The 18,390-nt window shown below is 44.8% G+C and overlaps 1 protein-coding gene across 1 annotated transcript in view; it reads right to left on the bottom strand.

The window, feature by feature from the left end:
• SPOPL (speckle type BTB/POZ protein like) overlaps window positions 1-18,390 on the bottom strand; it is a 414,483-nt gene that overhangs the window by 49,658 nt on the left and 346,435 nt on the right. Inside the window, exon 9 of the mRNA XM_069221532.1 lies at window positions 4,407-4,549. Within this exon, the coding sequence (XP_069077633.1) occupies window positions 4,407-4,549 (143 nt within the window). The remainder of the gene's footprint in view (window positions 1-4,406; window positions 4,550-18,390) is intronic.

The raw sequence follows: 18,390 nt of genomic DNA, 5'->3' as shown, positions 1-18,390 counted from the left end.
GCAGTGGCAGGTCTGAGCCATGTTTACAGGGTTACTTGTGGGTGGCACAACCAGTGCTTCAGGCCTACTAGTAGCATTTGATTTGCATGCCCTTGGCACCTCCAGTGCACTTTAATAGGGACTTACTAGTAAATCAAATGTGTGATTCATGGAAAAGCCAGTTACACATACATTTTACACAGGGAGCACCTACACTTTAGCACTGGTCAGCAGTGGTAAAGTGCCCAGAATACCAAAAACAGCAAAAACAAAGTCCAGCACACACTCAAAACATAGGAAGCAGAGCAAAAAAGACAGGGGAGACCATGCCAAGGAAGCCAGGTCTAACAGAGATGAAGAGCCAGCAAGGAAATGTAGATTGGTGAAAGTAGGAGGCATGAGGTGGTATCAAGACGAGACAGCCTTGGCATCCAGTAACCCTGACATTCGACAATCTTGAGAGCATGCTCTTAGAAAGCCTTTGGGCCCTTGCACTGGTACACATACAATAGAAGAGGTGCCCAGGTTTGGTGCTAGAACAAGGGGGTGGGCCACTAAATAAGGCATGCAAACAAGGCAACCAAGTAGCCTGTCTTATGTGGAGCAGGTGAGACTATGTTTGTCATGCTTTGCAAAATATCTGGAAGGACTGGAAGATCAAGTGACATGGTCACACATGTCCAACCTGTAGGTAGAACAGAAGCACCACAACTAGTATGGTGCAGCTTCTTTTGCCTACCTAGATGTGAGACCTGCATGTGGATAAGAGATATTGCTAATCTTGAAAGTCTGTGTTTATACAACACAACTTTAAATCTCAAATATTATATCCATTATTATATTTCTTACACATATATTCTCTTACTATGTATTTTATGTTTCTATTTATTTCTTTAGTCCTACTGTACAAGAGGGAAAAAAAGAAATAAAAAAAAAAAGAAAAGAAAAAGAAAATTCTCTTGTAAGCTTTCCTCTGGCTCTCCATCACCCTATACCTCTGTCAATCTATCCTCCATCCCCACTCTCTGACTCATCCCAAACCCATTCTATTACTATGATCTCCAACATAATTCTGCCTGAGCTCTTCCCACCTCTACCACTCTTGGTTCACCCCAAACCTCAGTTTACTACTATGATCTCCCAAACAACCCTACTAAATTCTCCCTCACTTATCTTACCTTTGACTCCTCCAAAACCCCTTCTACTAGTATGATCTTCCTAACCTCTTTCTACAGACTCTTCTTTGCTCCATCTCTCCTTTACACATCCCAAGCCTCACCCTATTACGATAAACTCCCAGTTAAGACTTCTGGATTCTTCCCTCCTGTATCCCTCCATTATCCTATTCAAAACTACTAACAAACTCACATAGCCTCTGCTCAAATCAAGTCATACTAACACTGTACTGATAATTCTCTATACTAATCCATCACTAACCCTTTGAGTTCTGGAGTAGTATGCTACTTGCCAAAAAGAGCTTTGATGCCTCATCAGCTGTAGTAAGCGCTGTATAAATACAATTCCAATTACTGATGTCACCCCTGAGGTAGTCCCAGGGCAGAGTGCTGTGTGAGCAAAAGGAAGGACATGTACTTTTAAGTTTTGCATGTCCTGGTAGTGACAAATATCAACATTTGTTTTTCACTACTGTGAGGCCTACTTCCCTCATAGGTTAGCATTGGGAATACACATTTAAGTTGTAATCCTGATTTGAAAGGAGTAGCTGGATCATATTTCATATTTTTGGAATGGTAATGATAAATTGTATTTAATAGTAATAGAACTAGAAAGCAGAAATGACTCTTCACGACCCAGTCAAATAACCACTTTGGAGTTTATTTCTTTTTTTGGAGCAAACAGAGACCTGAGTTGGCTAAAACTGAGGTGAGCGCCTTCTTCCCCACTCTTGACATTTCTGATGCCAATCAGAAGCTGAATCCTGATTTTGGCTCCTGAAAGACCAAGAACAGTAGATAGTTTTGAACCTAACAGAACCTTGAAAAAGCCTCAGACCTGCGTGCCTGAAGATGCAAAACACATGTTGTCTGTCTGTCTGAGTTTCTAGATGATTCTGTACCTAATAAATGATTACTCTATTTTCATTGAAGACTTATGAATGATTATTTAATATACAAAAAACGTTCAAGATATATGATGTCTAGCATTCCTAATCTAAAATCATTAATGTAACTGTAGAGCAGTAGGCCCATTTCCATCCCAAATGCATATCGCTCACTGCTGTTGTAATAAATATTTCAAAGAATGCAGTTCTAGTCTTCTAGTACTTTAGGGCCCGCATAAACTCAACCAGGGGTCTCCAACCTTTTCTGTAATAAGAGCTACTTATGTTCAATTGAAAATCATCCTTAGCTACTAACATTATTGACATAATAGTGACCACACCACCCAAGATTGTCAGCAGTGATCACATCAGTGCACAAGGCATGGTGTCCAGTACTAATGTAAAAAAATAATGCTTTGTCAATTTGAAATACATAAAAGCAATAGCTGAAATTCCCCTGGTGGTAAGGTGATGATATGAGTAATAAACCTCTCTAACCCGATAATAGCTTTATACACATTTTCCTCCAAACATAAGATTATGAGTTCTGAAAATACACATATTTTCATCTTGAATACATAATTTGTTCATTTTGGTATACATATTATAATCCAATCAAGCAAAAGCTTCTATATTAGTAGGATGGGGGACACACAGAAGAGCTATTCACTGGTAGCTGGATAGTTACTTGTTGGAGACACGTGCACTAGACTCTTGCAAGGGTGTCTTCATTGTGGTCAGCTTAGTTTTTGTACAGGAAGAGGTTCCTATGCTTTAAGGCAAATATTTTTGTATGTGTGCTGAATACAGTACACATTCAAAGAGGTGACAACAAGGAGAAATAAAATATTTCTCTGCTGATCCCTGCCTCAGAAAGGTGTAGGATTTTGGAACAAATCTTGGTCTACAACTCTTTATAGACAGGGCTTTGCCTCAAAACCCATGGGTGGTTGCCAAGGAACGCTTAAGCACCACCCATTGAATGCCCCCTTGACGCAAAATAACGCAACGTAGGGCTAGAGGTAGCACACCGTTTGCATGGCGCAAACTGCGAAAAACGCAGTTTGCGCCATGCAAACGGCATCACGCGATGCACATTCCCAAATTTGGGAATCAGACTCGCAAATAGGAAGGGGTGTTCCCTTCCTATTTGCGACTCGCATCGCAATTCAGAGTTGCTTTGTGACCGCGAATGCGTTCGCAAACCAACACGCAGTTACCACCAGTGTCACACCGGTGGTAACACATTCCCCTTTGTGAATGTCGACATAAATATTTTGGACCACTGCCTACTCTGAAAAAAACAAAAACAAAGGGTTTCGTTTTTTTTTTTCATTTTGCAACTCGTTTTCCTTTAAGGAAAACGGGCTGCAAAATGAAAAAAAAAACTGCTTTATTGAAAAAGCAGTCCCAGACATGAAGGTCTGCTGACTACAGCAGGCCACCATCCCTGTGAGTGCAGGGACTCGCTATGGGGTCGCAAAATGCGACCCACCTCATGAATATTGATGAGGTGGGTCTTTGCGACCCCATAGCGAGTCGCAGAAGGTGTCTGAGACACCCTTCTGCATCCTGAATTGCGACTTGCAAATTGCGAGTCTCTCTGATTCGCAATTTGAGAGTCGCAATTCATGGATTTCCTACATCTGGCCCGTAGAGTATTGTGCTGCGTTTCATTACTTTTGGTTAGAAACCAATGCTAATCGTGATTTGAGTAGGTTTGTAAATACCAATCTAGACTAGGTATGAGTTAAAAAAGTAATACATACCTGATGCAAACACATTGTTAATCTAGACTTGCACGTATATCTGAACGCAGGACAGACTCTTCAGTATGGCTGTATCAGCACATGTGAGGGCCTTCAGGCCGCCCCTCGGAGGCGGGGCAACTCCTGCTGTGTGAAACACAGCAATCACTTTTATTTGGCAAGAAGGTGCCTCGTCCACAACTGCACCTGACGCAAACTAAGAGATTGCGGATCGACACGCATGTAGGCCAAATCATGATGGGTCCCGTCCTAATCGGTAACACTCCACAGAGGTCCGTGGCAGCGATTGGGGCTTCGTGACAATTATTAGAACTGCATGCTAATTAGAAAACTCTAGAAAGTTGAGGCATACACTGTAGACAGGGCTGCACTGAGACACAGTTGACGCACCACTCCATGAATGCTTCTGTGCTGCCTTTTCTGCATCATTTTACCTAAGGTCAGCCTTAATGTTTCAATCCTGAAGGGGATACAGTCCCAGATGTGCGCCTCTGTTACTAGCAAAAATGCTTTATATGAAACGTTTTATGTACCAAAAAGCTCAGAGATTACAGGCACAAATAATAAGAAAAGGCGTACAAAAAAACATTACTTGCCGACTGATGTAGTCAATTGCTCGTGCTTTCAGCTGCATTGCGCTGTGCAAATCTGCGAGTACAAGAAAGGCAGCAACATTTTCTATTGTGAAGTTATTACTCAAAGCTTCTTCGCACATGACTTTTAGACGATCGAGTGCATACTGTAAAAGAAAATAAATAATTACAGCAACTCATCGAACTGAACCCTACTACTCAACTTCAGTCCATCTAAAAATAAGTACTACTGAATATTTTTTGAAAATGCTAGATAATAATTCTGGCAACAAGCAAAGCTGAAAAAATGATGGTTTAGGATGCAGCACTAAGTAGCTACCAGGTGCTGAGATTAATTCAAACATTCCACCCATTACTTTTTTGTTTTCCTCACTTCAAAGCCCTAAGTGCTACGGGATTGCTCAGAAGTAAACCCTGTGCTCACTGTGCCACAGGACTCAAGCTATACCTCACTGATGAGCCCTAACTAGGCATGAACAATTCTGGGGATCTTTGTGTTGCTGTTTAGGGGAAGCCTGGCCTGGCAGTTTAAGCAGAAGTGCTCTCTGAGAGCAAACCCAAGGCTAGTTTGCATATGGCTGGTTCCTCCATGAGGTTACATATTGGGGTGCAAAGCCAAGTAGTTACCTACTGCTGAGATTACTTTAAGCATTCCTGCCATCACTTTTTTTGTTTTCCTTAAGAATTTAACTACAGCACATTCCTCCCACCGTCACAGGTCACAGATTTCACAGATTTAGGTCCAGATGTTCTGACATTGGGGACAGCGATTTCCAAGTTACGATTTACTCCAAATCGCAATTAGGAAATTGCTATTCCTAAAGCATGAAACCTTTATTTTTAAATTACCAATTCCTAGTGGGTCGCAAGTTGACCAACCTCATAAATATTAGTGAGTTGGATCAGTTTGTAACCCATTAGGAATGATAGCTATCACAGGGATGGCTACCTGCTGAGGTCAGCAGATGACAATGTCTGAGAATGATTTCAAATAAAGCAATCTTTTTTGTTGAAATGCAGCCTGTTTCGAAACAGGATGCGTTAAAAGAAAATAGATATTTTAAACTTTCAGGACCACTGCTTGCTCTTACAAAATATATTTTTGACTTTCTCAAAGGGCAAGAGGTACCCCTAGGGCATCTTCCTATTTGTGACTAGGTTACCACGAATTTTGAATTGGTGGTAAAATTGTAATGCTTTGTGACTGGAATTCAGTCATAAAACATTAATACATATGTTGGGATGGAAACATTTTTTGCATGGTAAAGACATGAACCCCTGTCCTGAGTGCTCAACTGTACTGCTGTCTGGCTCCCTAATGTTGATTTTTTTGTAACAGGCAAACACGGATCATGTGCATGCACCATGACATAGGCTTGTCTCACGGACTGCGTTCCAGTTAGACCAAAAGAGGCACCTAAAGCACTACCCTCATAGCTCCAGTGTGCTTAACTCAACCCTTGGCCTACATCAGGTAGATATGGAGTGCAGGGTAGCACAGGAGTAGTGACTCTGCGATGGTTGTGTGTGTGCCCGAGAAAGGTACAGTACAGGGATCGGGCAGTACTGTGTAGTACACGTGAAATTAGTGTGTCTGCTAGGAGTACATGATGTACTACTGTACAGTGTGTGTGCGCAAGGAGAGCATGAGCTGAGTGTATAGGTACTTGCATGTGAAGTACAATACATGAAGGGTGAAGTACTGTGCAGCATGCACATGGTGGGTGTGTGTGTTAGCAACGTGTGGGTGTTTGTAAATAGCACACCCTGGTTAAATTTAGAAAGGCTAAAAGTACTGAACACTGTATGCAGACTGTGTGTGCTGAATGCATGTGTACATGCAATGATACAATGCCTTGAGGTACTAGTGATGAACAGTAAGTGTGCTGTGAATGCGTACTGAATAAGTGTGCCTCCAATGGTGCATGACATGGAGGACCATGGGTTCCATTTTGGGAAGCCAGGCTTGTCTAGAGGAGACATGAGAAGGCGAGGAATCCCCCAGATAGATTGTTGTATTTTTACATTCATGTGAGCTGAGTGGGACAAACTCTGGAGGGAAAAGGAAGAGAGACTTTTTACATTTCAAAAGACTGTTCCTTGATTCAGCGATACACAAAACATGAGCCTGGATACATCTCAGGAAGGGAGATGGAGCTGTAAAGGAAATTATAAGGGGTAGGGCTATGGGGCTGGGATTTACATTGTGATACACATATCATTGTGACTAACCTCCAGGGGCTCTGTTATACAAAGTGCGCTGGGGGCAAAAAGGGTGTTTGCACCTGATTTGCGCACCCCCAGACACTCTGAAATTACAGAAGGGGCCACAGACACTTGTGTGGGCCCTTCCGTAATGCAGATTACACTGGTGCACATATAGTATCAGCACTACCATTAGAGGACATTCCCTCATTTGCATGGGTACGTGGCCCCCTGCACGTAAGGAAATCTCTTTGCTTCTGCGCCCACACCGTGTAAGAGACACCGGTGAAAAGGGAAATAAGCACTCAGGAGGTAAACTGATAGTGCGCCACAAAAACATGGTGTAGTGTCAGTGTGCCCCCTGACAGCAGCCCTCTGAAGGCGGTTTGGAAATGGGGTCCTTTGCTCCACCAGACATCCCTTGCAGGCAGGTACAGTCATTCACGGGTTGTCGCCTACACAATGTAACACGGAGCTGTTGCTTTAAAGCCGCTCCGTATTTCACATGAATGTGCTGCCTACAGGGTAGCACAAGTTCGCTGCTGCCCTAAGGGCAGTGCCTTCAATCTAATACTGCACATTCTCCTTGTTCGTGCAGCGCCCATCTTTTGAACGGTGTGTCCGGTGTAAACAAGGAAAATGCACTACATTGTGTAATACAGTCCAAGGTGTGAATTCTTTTCACTCCTGTGAATTATGTTGTGAACGATCAGCTTCAGAGTCCTCTCTGCTGTGACAGACATCTTTCATGAGGAAAGAAGAAACAGACAAGTGTTCACTTCAAGAGAAGCAGAACATCAACATAACACTTGTAGGAAGGTAGCCTCTTTTTAGCATTGTTACCCCCACTTTTGGCCTGCTTGTGAGTATAAGTAAGGGTGTTTTTACTGTCTCACTGGGATCCTGCTAGCCAGGACCCCATTGCTCATAGTGAAAACCCTAGTTGTCAGTGTGTTTTATATGTCTCACTGGGACCCTGCTAGCCAGGACCCCAGTGCTCATAGTTTGTGGACTGTATGTATCCCTGTGTAGTGTCTAACTGTGTCCCTGAGGCTCTGCTAAACAAAACCTCAGTGCTTATGCTCTCCCTGCCTTTAAAATTTGTCACTATAGGCTAGTGACCATTTTTACACATTCTAATTGGCACACTGGAACACCCTTATAATTCCCTAGTATATGGTACCTAGGTACCCAGGGTATTGGGGTTCCAGGAGATCCCTATGGGCTGCAGCATTTCTTTTGCCACCCATAGGGAGCTCAGACAATTCTTACACAGGACTGCCACTGCAGCCTGAGTGAAAGAACGTCCACATTATTTCATAGCCATTTTACACTGCACTTAAGGAACTTATAAGTCACCTATATGTCTAACCCTCCCCTGGTGAAGGTTAGGTGCAAAGTTACTAAGTGTCAGGGCACCCTGGCACTAGCCAAGGTGCCCCCACATAGTTCAGGGCAATTTCCACTGACTTTGTGAGTGCAGGGACACCACTACACGTGCGCACTACATATAGGTCAATGTAGCTTCACAATGGTAACTCAGAATATGGCCATGTAGCATGTCTAAGACCATGGAATAGTCCGCCCATGCCAAATCTGGTATTGGGGTGCCAGTTCCATGCATCCCCGGGGCTCCAGCATGGACCCCGGGTACTGCCAAACCAGCTCTCTGGGGTTTTCACTGCAGCTATCGCTGCTGCCAACCCACAGACATGCTTCTGCCCTCCTGGGGTCTGGGCAGCCCAGTCCCAGGAAGGCAGAACAAAGGATTTCCTCTGAGAGAGGGTGTTACACCCTCACCCTTTGGAAATAGGTGTTAAGGGCTGGGGAGGAGTAGCCTCCCCCAACCTTTGGAAATGCTTTGAAGGGCACAGATGGTGCCCTCCTTGCATAAGCCAGTCTACACCAGTTCAGGGAACCCCTAGGCCCTCCTCTGGCGCAAAACTGGACAAAGGAAAGGGGACTGGGCACCACCCCTGTCCATCACCACCCCAGGGGTGGTGCCCAGAGCTCCTCAGGTGTGTTCCAGACCTCTGCCACCTTGAATCCAGAGGTGTGAGGGCACAATGGAGGCCTCTGAGTGGCCAGTGCCAGCAGGTGACGTCAGAGACCCCTCCTGATAGGTGCTTACCTGACTAGGTGGCCAATCCTACTCTGAGGGCTATTTAGGGTCTCTCCTGTAGGCTTCTCTTCACATAACGAATGCAAGAGCTCACCAGAGTTTCTCTGCATCTCCCTCTTCAACTTCGACCAAGGATCGACTGCTGACTGCTCCAGGACGCCTGCAAAACTGCAACAAAGTAGCAAGAAGACTACCAGCGACATTGTGGCGCCTAATCCTGCTGGCTTTCTTGACTGTTTCCTGGTGGTGCATGCTCTGGGGGCTATCTGCCTTCACCCTGCACCAGAGGCCAAGAAGAAATCTCCTGTGGGTCGACGGAATCTTCCCCTTCACCGGTCCTCTAGGTCCCCTCTCATCGTGACGAGCATGGTCCCTGGAACACAGGTGCTGGATCCAAGTGACCCGGACAGGCCAGTGGTCCTTCTGTCCAAACTTGGTGGAGGTAAGTCCTTGCCTCCCCACGCCAGACAGTAATCCTGTGTACTGCGAGAACTGCAAAAAAATACAATTGTATTTTGTAAGTTTGTGCCGCTTTTGTGTCAAAAAGTGGTGCAAATGAGGCGCTAAAAAAGTATAAATATTGGCCTTGGTGTCTAAAAATGGACTACAAGAAAGGGAGGTTGAGACCCCAACCTTTGTCATCTGCCGAGCAGACAGATGGGCTGTGGGTGAAGAGAAGCTCTTCAAGACATCTGCCTTTTTTTCTAGAACAGGGGTAAAGGCCTGGTAGTCTGGTGAGTGAGAGGACATTACCCTGGGAAACCAAGATTACCTGTCCTGGAGCCTGGAGCACCAGCGCTCACCTGCTTGCCAAGACTGGTGTGTCCTGTGAAGACGAGAATCCAGGAGGAAGCAAGGTCCAGTGGAGAGCCCTGCCGAAAGGACTGCCTGTGCAAGGTGTGAGGATCTGCTGTGCACCAATCAGGCCATAGTCCGTGTGCAGGATTGTTTTAGGCAGCCCGTATGCCATGATAGACCAGCATAGATTGAGTTGTGTGTTGAGTGCCATACTGTCTTGGTAAGCCCATACCGTCATGGTGAACCCTCCTGCCTGAGGAGGCCACCGTAAGGCTACTAATTGTAAGAGTCCAAAGACTTGTGACCACCTTCACAGGGGTGCTTGCGCTGGAAGAGCATGCACCCATATTACCACATAACGCAGCAACCCCACATGCCAGGAGTGGCTTCTGGTACTAACATTGCCAAAGGTTCCTGGACCACCGCCCGAAAGAATGACTAAGGCTATGATTGGTGGGCTGAACCCACACTGCTAAGGAACTGCTCCTGACTCACTCCTAAGACCTGCGGGAAAGCTCATGGACAACGTCACACCCTCAGTAGCTTCAGTCGGGAGCTGAAAAACGATTCCCCTGTTGGGTAAAGTCAACCTGCAGGAAGGAGAGCCATGTGGGGGAACTCTTGAGTACGGCATAATAGTGGGCACTACCTGGATACGGCTCCAGTGAATGGTTAATAACCCCGCACATGTTATACAAAATAGGGTGAGACAGGGATTTGCCTGAGAGCTACTCAAGTCCTGGCCGCAAGGGGGGAATTGTGTTGTCACTTTTGAATGTCATATTTCTGTGCATGTGTAGAGTTTGAAATAAAATACTAGTTTTCTAATGAAAGCAAGTATTCGGCTGGACATTGATTTATTGTTTGTACTGTTTGCACTTTGAGTTATGAGTCATGTTCACTGACCTGTATCTACATTCCCCCGCGGAGGGAGTCTTGACTGCTCAACCACAGCTGTGTCTCGTGGTACTCTGAAATGGGTTCTGATACCATACCACTGCAATATGGTATTTGGAAGGTATGACCTAAACACGCTTCTTATGGTTAGTGAATCTGGAATCTAACTTGTGATTCGTTGTAATCACCGTTTGGTGTTTGTACATTAAAACATATTCCAGCTGTGGTAAATGCCCAAATTCTGCAATTTGGGCCATTTGCTCAAAGATGCTTAGTACATCTGGCCTCTTGAGTAGTGAGGTAATATCTAGTTACTTTTTACCCCCAGTAAAAGCATGATGATAACAATATTAGCATGTTTCCAGTTTATCCCGTTAAGTAGAATAGTAATATCAGATGGTAACATTATAGCGAAAGAATTCAACAGGAAACTCTACAGGGGTTCAAAAGGGAGGCTTTTGTTTCAAACCGGGAGGTATTGACAACATTAAGACAAATACTACACTACACAGTTTGGCAGTACAAGGAATACTTAGTGATGTATTTATGACTGTAAAACGTTAGTGTAGGAAAATGGCTCCCTGTTGCAGTTACCCCTCCACTTTTTGCCTGATATTGATGCTGACTTGACTGAGAAGTGTGCTAGGACCCTGCTAACCAGGCCCCAGCACCAGTGTTCTTCACTGAAAAATGTACCATTGTTTCACAATTGGCACATCCCTGGCACACAGATAAGTCCCTTGTAAAAGGTAGCAGTGGTACCAAGGGCCCTGTGACCAGGGAAGGTCCCTAAGGGCTGCAGCATGTGTTGTGCCATCCTAAGGGACCCCTCACCTAACACAGGCACCCTGCCATTGCAGATTGTGTGTTTTGGTGGGGAGAAAAAGGCAAAGTCGACATGGCATCCCCCTCAGGATGCCATGCACCCAAAATACTGCCTGTGGCATAGGTAAGTCACCCCTCTAGCAGGCCTTACAGCCCTAAGGCAGGGTGCACTATACCACAGGTGAGGGCATAGCTGCATGAACAATATGCCCCTACAGTGTCTAAGTCTATTCTTAGACATTGTAAGTACAGCGTGGCCATATTAAGTATGTGGTCTGAGAGTTTGTCAAAACGAACTCCACAGCTCCATAATGGCTACACTGAATACTGGGAGGTTTCTCAGAATAATAAACCCACACTGATGCCAGTGTTGGATTTATTACAAAATGCACACAGAGGGCATCTTAGACGATGCCCCCTGTAACTTACCCAATCCTTCAGTGCAGGACTGACTGGTCAGTGTCAGCCTGTCACTGAGACGAGTTTCTGCCCCCCTGGGGTGAGAGCCTTTGTACTCTCTGAGGACAGAAACAAAGCCTGCAATGGGTGGAAGGGCTTCTCACCTCCCCCTGCAGGAACTGTAACACCTGGCGGTGAGCCTCAAAGGCTCATGCCTTTCTTTACAGCATCCCAGGGCATCCCAGCTAGTGGAGATGCCCGCCCCTCTGGCCACTGCCCCCACTTTTGGTGGCAAGGCTGGAGGAGATAATGAGAAAAACAAAGAGGAGTCACGTACCAGTCAGGACAGACCCTAAGGTGTCCTGAGCTGAGGTGACCCCTGCCTTTAAAAATCCTCCATCTAGGTTTTGGAAGATTCCCCCAATAGGATTAGGGATGTGCCCCCCTCCGCTCAGGGAGGAGGCACAAAGAGGGTGTTGCCACCCTCCAGGACAGTAGCCATTGGCTACTGCCCCCAGACCTAAACACACCCCTAAATTTAGTATTCAGGTGCACCCAAGAACCAAGGAAATCAGATTCCTGCAAACTGAACCAAGAAGAAGGACTGCTGACCTGAAAGCCCTGCAGAGACTACGGAGACAATTGCTTTGGCCTCAGCCCTACTGGCTTGTCTCCTGACTCGAAAATCTGCAACAGCGATGCATCCAACATGGACCCACGACCTCTGAAGCCTCAGAGGACTGCCCTGACCCAAAGGACCAAGAAACCCTCATGAACAGCGGCTCTGCTCAACACCAGCAACAACTTTGCAACTTCCTTGCAACTTTTAAAGGACTTCACTCTTCCTGCCGGAAGTGTGAGACTTCACCCTCTGCACCCGACACCCCCGGCTCGAGCTCCAGAGAACCAACACTACAAGGAGGACTCCAGGGCGACTGCGACCCCGTGAGTAGCCCGAAACAACCCCCCTGGAGCCCCACAGCGACGCATGCAGAGAGAATCCAGAGGCTCCCCCTGACCACGACTGCCTGTAACAAGGGACCCGATGCCAGGACCAAGCACTGCACCGGCAGCCCCCAGGACTAGAAGGAACTGAACCTCAGTGCAGGAGTAACCTCCAGGCGACTCTCTGCCTAGCCCAGTTGGTGGCTGGCTCGAGAAGCCCCCCTGTGCCCTGCCTGAACCGCCAGAGTGACCCCTGGGTCCCTCCACTGAATCCAATACAAAACCCGACGCCTGCTTTGCACACTGCACCCAGCCGCCCCTGTGCCGCTGTGGGTGTGTTTTGTGTGTCTACTTGTGTCCCCCCCAGTGCTCTACAAAACCCCCCTGGTCTGCCCCTCAAGGACGCGGGTACTTACCGGCTGGCAGACTGGAACCGGAGCACCCCTGTTCTCCATAGGCGCCTATATGTTTTGGGCACCTCTTTGACCTCTGCACCTGACCGGCCCTGAGCTGCTGGTGTGGTAACTTTGGGGTTGCCTTGAACCCCCAATGGTGGGCTGCCTATGCCCAGGAACTGAGACTTGTAAGTGTCTTACTTACCTCACAATCTAACCATTACTTACCTCCCCAGGAACTGTTGATTTTTGCACTGTGTCCCCCTTTAAAATAGCTTATTGCCATTTTAACTAAAACTGTATATGCTATTGCTCTAATTCAAAGTTCCCAACTTACCTGTGTGGAGTACCTTGCATTTTATGTATTTACTTCAAATCTTGAACCTGTGGTTCTTAAAATAAACTAAGAAAAGATATTTGTCTATATAAAAACCTAATGGCCTGGAGTTAAGTCTTTGAGTGTGTGTTCCTCATTTATTGTCTGTTTGTGTACAACAAATGCTTAACACTACCCTCTGATAAGTCTACTGCTTGACCACACTACCACAAATTAGAGCATTAGAATTATCTAATTTTGCCACTATCTTACTTGTAAGGGGAACCCTTGGACTCTGTGCACACTATCTCTTACTTTGAGATAGTATATGCAGAGCCAACTTCCTACAGTTAGAAAAAACATTTTGTGCACTGTGAAAAACACATTCTGGACCTGATTTAGATTTTGACGGTTGCACCGCCAAGCCACATCGGTAGTGGGCCTAAGAAGACTGCTAAGCCGACAGTCTTCTACATGCCCTATTTACATGTATTGCAGCTGAGCCGAAGATTGCCACAACGGTGTGCTCTTCCTAGCCGTCAGACAGGCTGATTCCCACCAGTCGTATATAGATGTTACAGTTGGACAGGGGGTGTACTGGCGGTGTTTGCTGATGGAGGGAGCACAACATTGGACCCAATGGACATCGGAAAATGCCAGAGGCCGTGGAAAAGAGGTTAGTCACAAACAATCTACCCTTCACATGAGTCCCCCTGCATCAAATACGACACAACCACAACAACCAACACACTCATCTACAGAAACGCACACAAAAGCACAAGCACAACTACACACATCACGATAGCAACTGCCACACAACATGCACCTGAGTTCCGCATTCAGCAATACAACACACTATACACCACAACTTCGACAACCACATCACCCACTACACCTCCCTCCACCTCATCCAGCCAATTGCATCACACACACACATATACACATTGACTCACACACAACTCAAGCACAACATGACAGGTCCATATCCCCTTGCAATGTGCACACATCAGCACAGTTGACAAGTGTGAATGTCACCGTAATGACAGTTGTGTATGTGTTTGGTATGTGTTGTGTACCTGTGTGTCCCCACTCGTGTCTGACCCACCCGTTTCCCAAACATATGCATGGCACAGTAAATTTTAAAAAAAATATTGTAACATGTATATGTCTGCAGTGGTACCTTGCTCATGTGAAGTGAACCCCTAACATTTGTGTCCAGCGACGATGAGGGGGAGTGGGAGGGGATGGTCATGTGTTCTCCTGGGTCTCGTTGCTGCAGCGACAGAGGGTCTTATTCAGTTGTATCCAGCTGGTAACAGAAGAAGAATTGAGAAAAAAGGTGAGTTTACACCCCCTTTCCTCTCCAATCCACCAAGTCAGAAGTGGAGGAAGGACTGACACTTTTTGCTTGGTGGTATGGCACATCCAAATCTGTTCGGCGATAAGGTTGGCTCAAACCCTGCCGTCAGACACTCTTTATTATAGCAGTGGATGCGAATCCTTGGTTTAGTCAGCGGGACTTGGGCTGGTTAAGGTCTATGGGACCGCCTACATCTAAATATATCGGGCGGACCTTCCAGGCAGTGGGTGGGTTTTCAGTCAGAAAACCAGTGGCGGAACTGTTACTGACAAAATCTAAATCAGGCCCACTGTCTGTAAACGGCAGGCAGGGAAGCTGTTTTCTTCGCAGTGTAGCAAACAACGGCTTCTGATTAGAAGTGCTAACGTTCTAGATTTATGAAAAAATGAGGCACTTCTTAATAATATGCTACTGGAATAGGAGCTGTAGAACTGACATTTCTTGTTTCCTAATCGGGACTGGGAGGCTTTCCCTGGCTATGCTGAACAGAAAATAAAATACATAGGACAGCTTGTCTGATGCACTTACATTGACAGTTCGAAATTCCTTGGGATATCAGTGTAGGGTTTCTGCCAGCACAGTCAATAGGCTCACCACCATCTAAAACATGACTGTCTACCCAACTCTAAAAGCAGAGGGCAGACCATCAGTTTGGTGGACAGGGTACTCCCCCAAAATTTGTCACGTTAGCTATCAAACAGTAAATCAGTGCCTTCATTTTTTTCCTTTTAGGTTTTCTCACTTCCTCTTGTAAGTAGTTGCATCTAACTACATGAATGTACACTGCCAAAAAATATATTTATTGTGAGATAAATAAGGAAATGATCAAAAAATAGTTAAATAGATCTGTTTATTGTCTATAGAAATGTTGCTTTGCATTACTTGTAAACTACTGCACTCAAGGAGAAGTCATTAAAACATTTTAAATTAAGTAACAAATATCAGAGAGAAAAATGAGTCTCTTATTTTATAACACAGTGAAAACCGTCAACACAACACATTTTCACACATGCTGAACAATTTAAATATGTAAGACTTGTAAACAGAAAAAGATGTTGTGGGGACTGGATTATTTCAGGAACTTGTAACTACAAAGAAAAGAAGCATTTTCAAGTACATATTCATCCTTCTGGACAGGAGAGTAAATCATTCTAAAACTGTCTTTGAACTGCAATATGTCTCAAATTGCAGGCACATTCTGTGAGTTAGTTGAACATTCTAGCTCTTTATTGGCACTCTGTGATGTTGACAGGAAACTTTTATGAGAAGAACGTGTAGTGATATGTAGGCTGAAACTGTAATGAGGTTTGTCCCAGATACAAGCAATTAATCTCCTGGGAAGATATTAACTAGGAGCCAAAAAAATCAGAATATTCAGTAGTGTACAGCTGATTTACAAATATGCAGAGACACCACGCACACACAGCGGCACTGAGAGCATATGGGCCAGAAGATTCTTGCTATCCCAGGTGTACTCTGGACTTAGACAGCTGTAGATTGTCTTAACAGTACTACTGGGGAGGTGTATAGGGATCGGAATAACACTGTGTGATGGTGATAGGGTGTGTAGAGTATGCTCTGCATTGCGGTGAGGTCAGGCGGGTGATGTTAACTGGGTGAAGGGGGGTAAAAAAAGACTGTTGAGTACTGGTGAAGGAACTCCTGGTAGAGATCAAAGGTACATTGTGTGTGGGACACACAGTGTGATCACTGGGGTAGATCATCGATTTTCACCTCCTGCTGGAAGTGTGTGAGTACGGTGGCCCACTGGGGGGAGATAGGTTGCTTGTTCAAATGACATACCTTCTCATAATGGAGGGCACCTTCTTCTGATGCACCACATTTGTGTACTGCTCCATACTAATGAGCTGTAGGGGAGTGCCAATGAAGTGTTAGTGTGCATTTTGCAAGAAGAAGTACTATGGTCATGAAGCGGGAACTCACTGTAGAGCTTTACCAATGTCAAGGCTACAGGGAATATGCAACAAGAAAATCTAAATGATGTAGCAAGGTGACCTAAATTATGCAGCAAAAAAGGCAAATTGTGTGACAGCTCTGGCAGAATTATTTTCACCCTTTGGCATGGTAGCAGGTTAAGCCCACTGTTAAACACTGTCAAGTTGAAATAGCCTTGAATCTCAAGTTCAATCCAATGTCGAATGTAGATCCCGAAAGGTACATTTTCAGGCAAAAACTACAGAGAGTTGGTGGCTGGATAGGCTCATCAAACACTAAGTTCACTGAATTTCATGAACTGGAAGCAATACATCTACGTCTACCAATGTCTGTCAGATTCATTCAGACAACGAATGCTGAGAGAAATGCTTAGTCTGGAGCAAGTTCTCGTGGCTGCCAAAGCTGAAGAGCCTGCTGAGTGACATGCTACCGACTTGGAGGCCGGAGGTGTCCAAAGTGAGTCATTCATGAAAGCAAGCAGAAGCACAAGGCTGAAGAACACAAAGTGATGTCTCCATGGAAAAAGAAGTTGTGTTTCAGGTGTGGATTTTTGTTTCCACATGAAGTTAAATGTCCTGAAATTGGACAGATACGCAAAAGCTGTTTTCAAGGCGAAGAAAAAATAAGTGCTTTGTGGCAAGAAGACAAAATGTCCGCCTAAGCATTCCAGAAAGGACGTTCAATGCATGCCCACAAGGCTAAGCAACAACACAAGTTGAGAAAAATAAACACCAAATGAAGTAGATTGTCATATAATCATCATCAAAATGTTCTTCAATATCAATATCATGTGATAGTGAAGAAGATGGCATTGCAATGTTGATGTTTACCTCAGAAAAATGTGCCCATGTTGGACTAGCCGCACATGAAGAAAAATACCAGTCAAAGAAAAGCTGACATGAAAAAGCACCAAAGTCAATCCAAAATTGTCAGAAGATTACAATGAAAGTAAATGGTTGTTCCATCACCACTTTACTTTATTTCTGTAAAAACATACCATATAAGTACAGTACAAAACAATCCAGAGGAAAGAATATAAAAAGAAAAACAGATAAAATTAGAAACAAACTCTAAAAACAGGAAAATTTAAAACAGAGTAAAACAATGGCTAAAAAATTTACCATGAATTAAAAATGTTAAAAGGACATGCAACCTCAGCTGAGTAATAAATACATTAAACTGATGTCCATACACTTATATGTGGCAACTGTATGCTATAATGCCTACTTCTAATATCTACTACTGAGTCTTGTCCTTTAAAATCCCAAGTCTAAAACGCCAAATAGATTCGAAAATGTTTGCCACAGGGCACACTATTTGTGCGGATGAATCTGACTTGAGTACTCTCAAAGCAGGTAAGCAGTTCATAAAACCCATTTGTTTGCATAAAGGGATAATCCAAAGAGCCCTCTGTTTGCAATATGCAGGACATTGGAAAAGAACATGGAAATCAGTCTCTTCATTCTCACAGCCCATCGGGCATGACTTGGACCTCTTGATTGAATTGGACCATTTGTAAGTTAAAGAGCGCAGAGGAATAGACCCTATTCTAAATCTAATGTAAAGGGCACGTGCAAATGGAGAGAGTGCTGCTTCCATGAGGAGCTCAAGCTCATAGTGGCATTTAAATTGGAGAAAACTGTCAGTCATAGAAGAGGGCGAGACTTCAGCCAGTTGCACAGTTTGGACATTGAGCCAAAATGCGTCCTTCAAGATCTGGAAAGCATTTTTAGGAATAGAAGAGGGATCCTTCCAATAGGACCCCAAGC

The sequence above is a fragment of the Pleurodeles waltl genome, chromosome 3_1, assembly GCF_031143425.1.
Source record: "Pleurodeles waltl isolate 20211129_DDA chromosome 3_1, aPleWal1.hap1.20221129, whole genome shotgun sequence".
Lineage (NCBI taxonomy): Eukaryota > Metazoa > Chordata > Amphibia > Caudata > Salamandridae > Pleurodeles > Pleurodeles waltl.
This window is presented reverse-complemented; position numbering and strand designations above follow the sequence as displayed.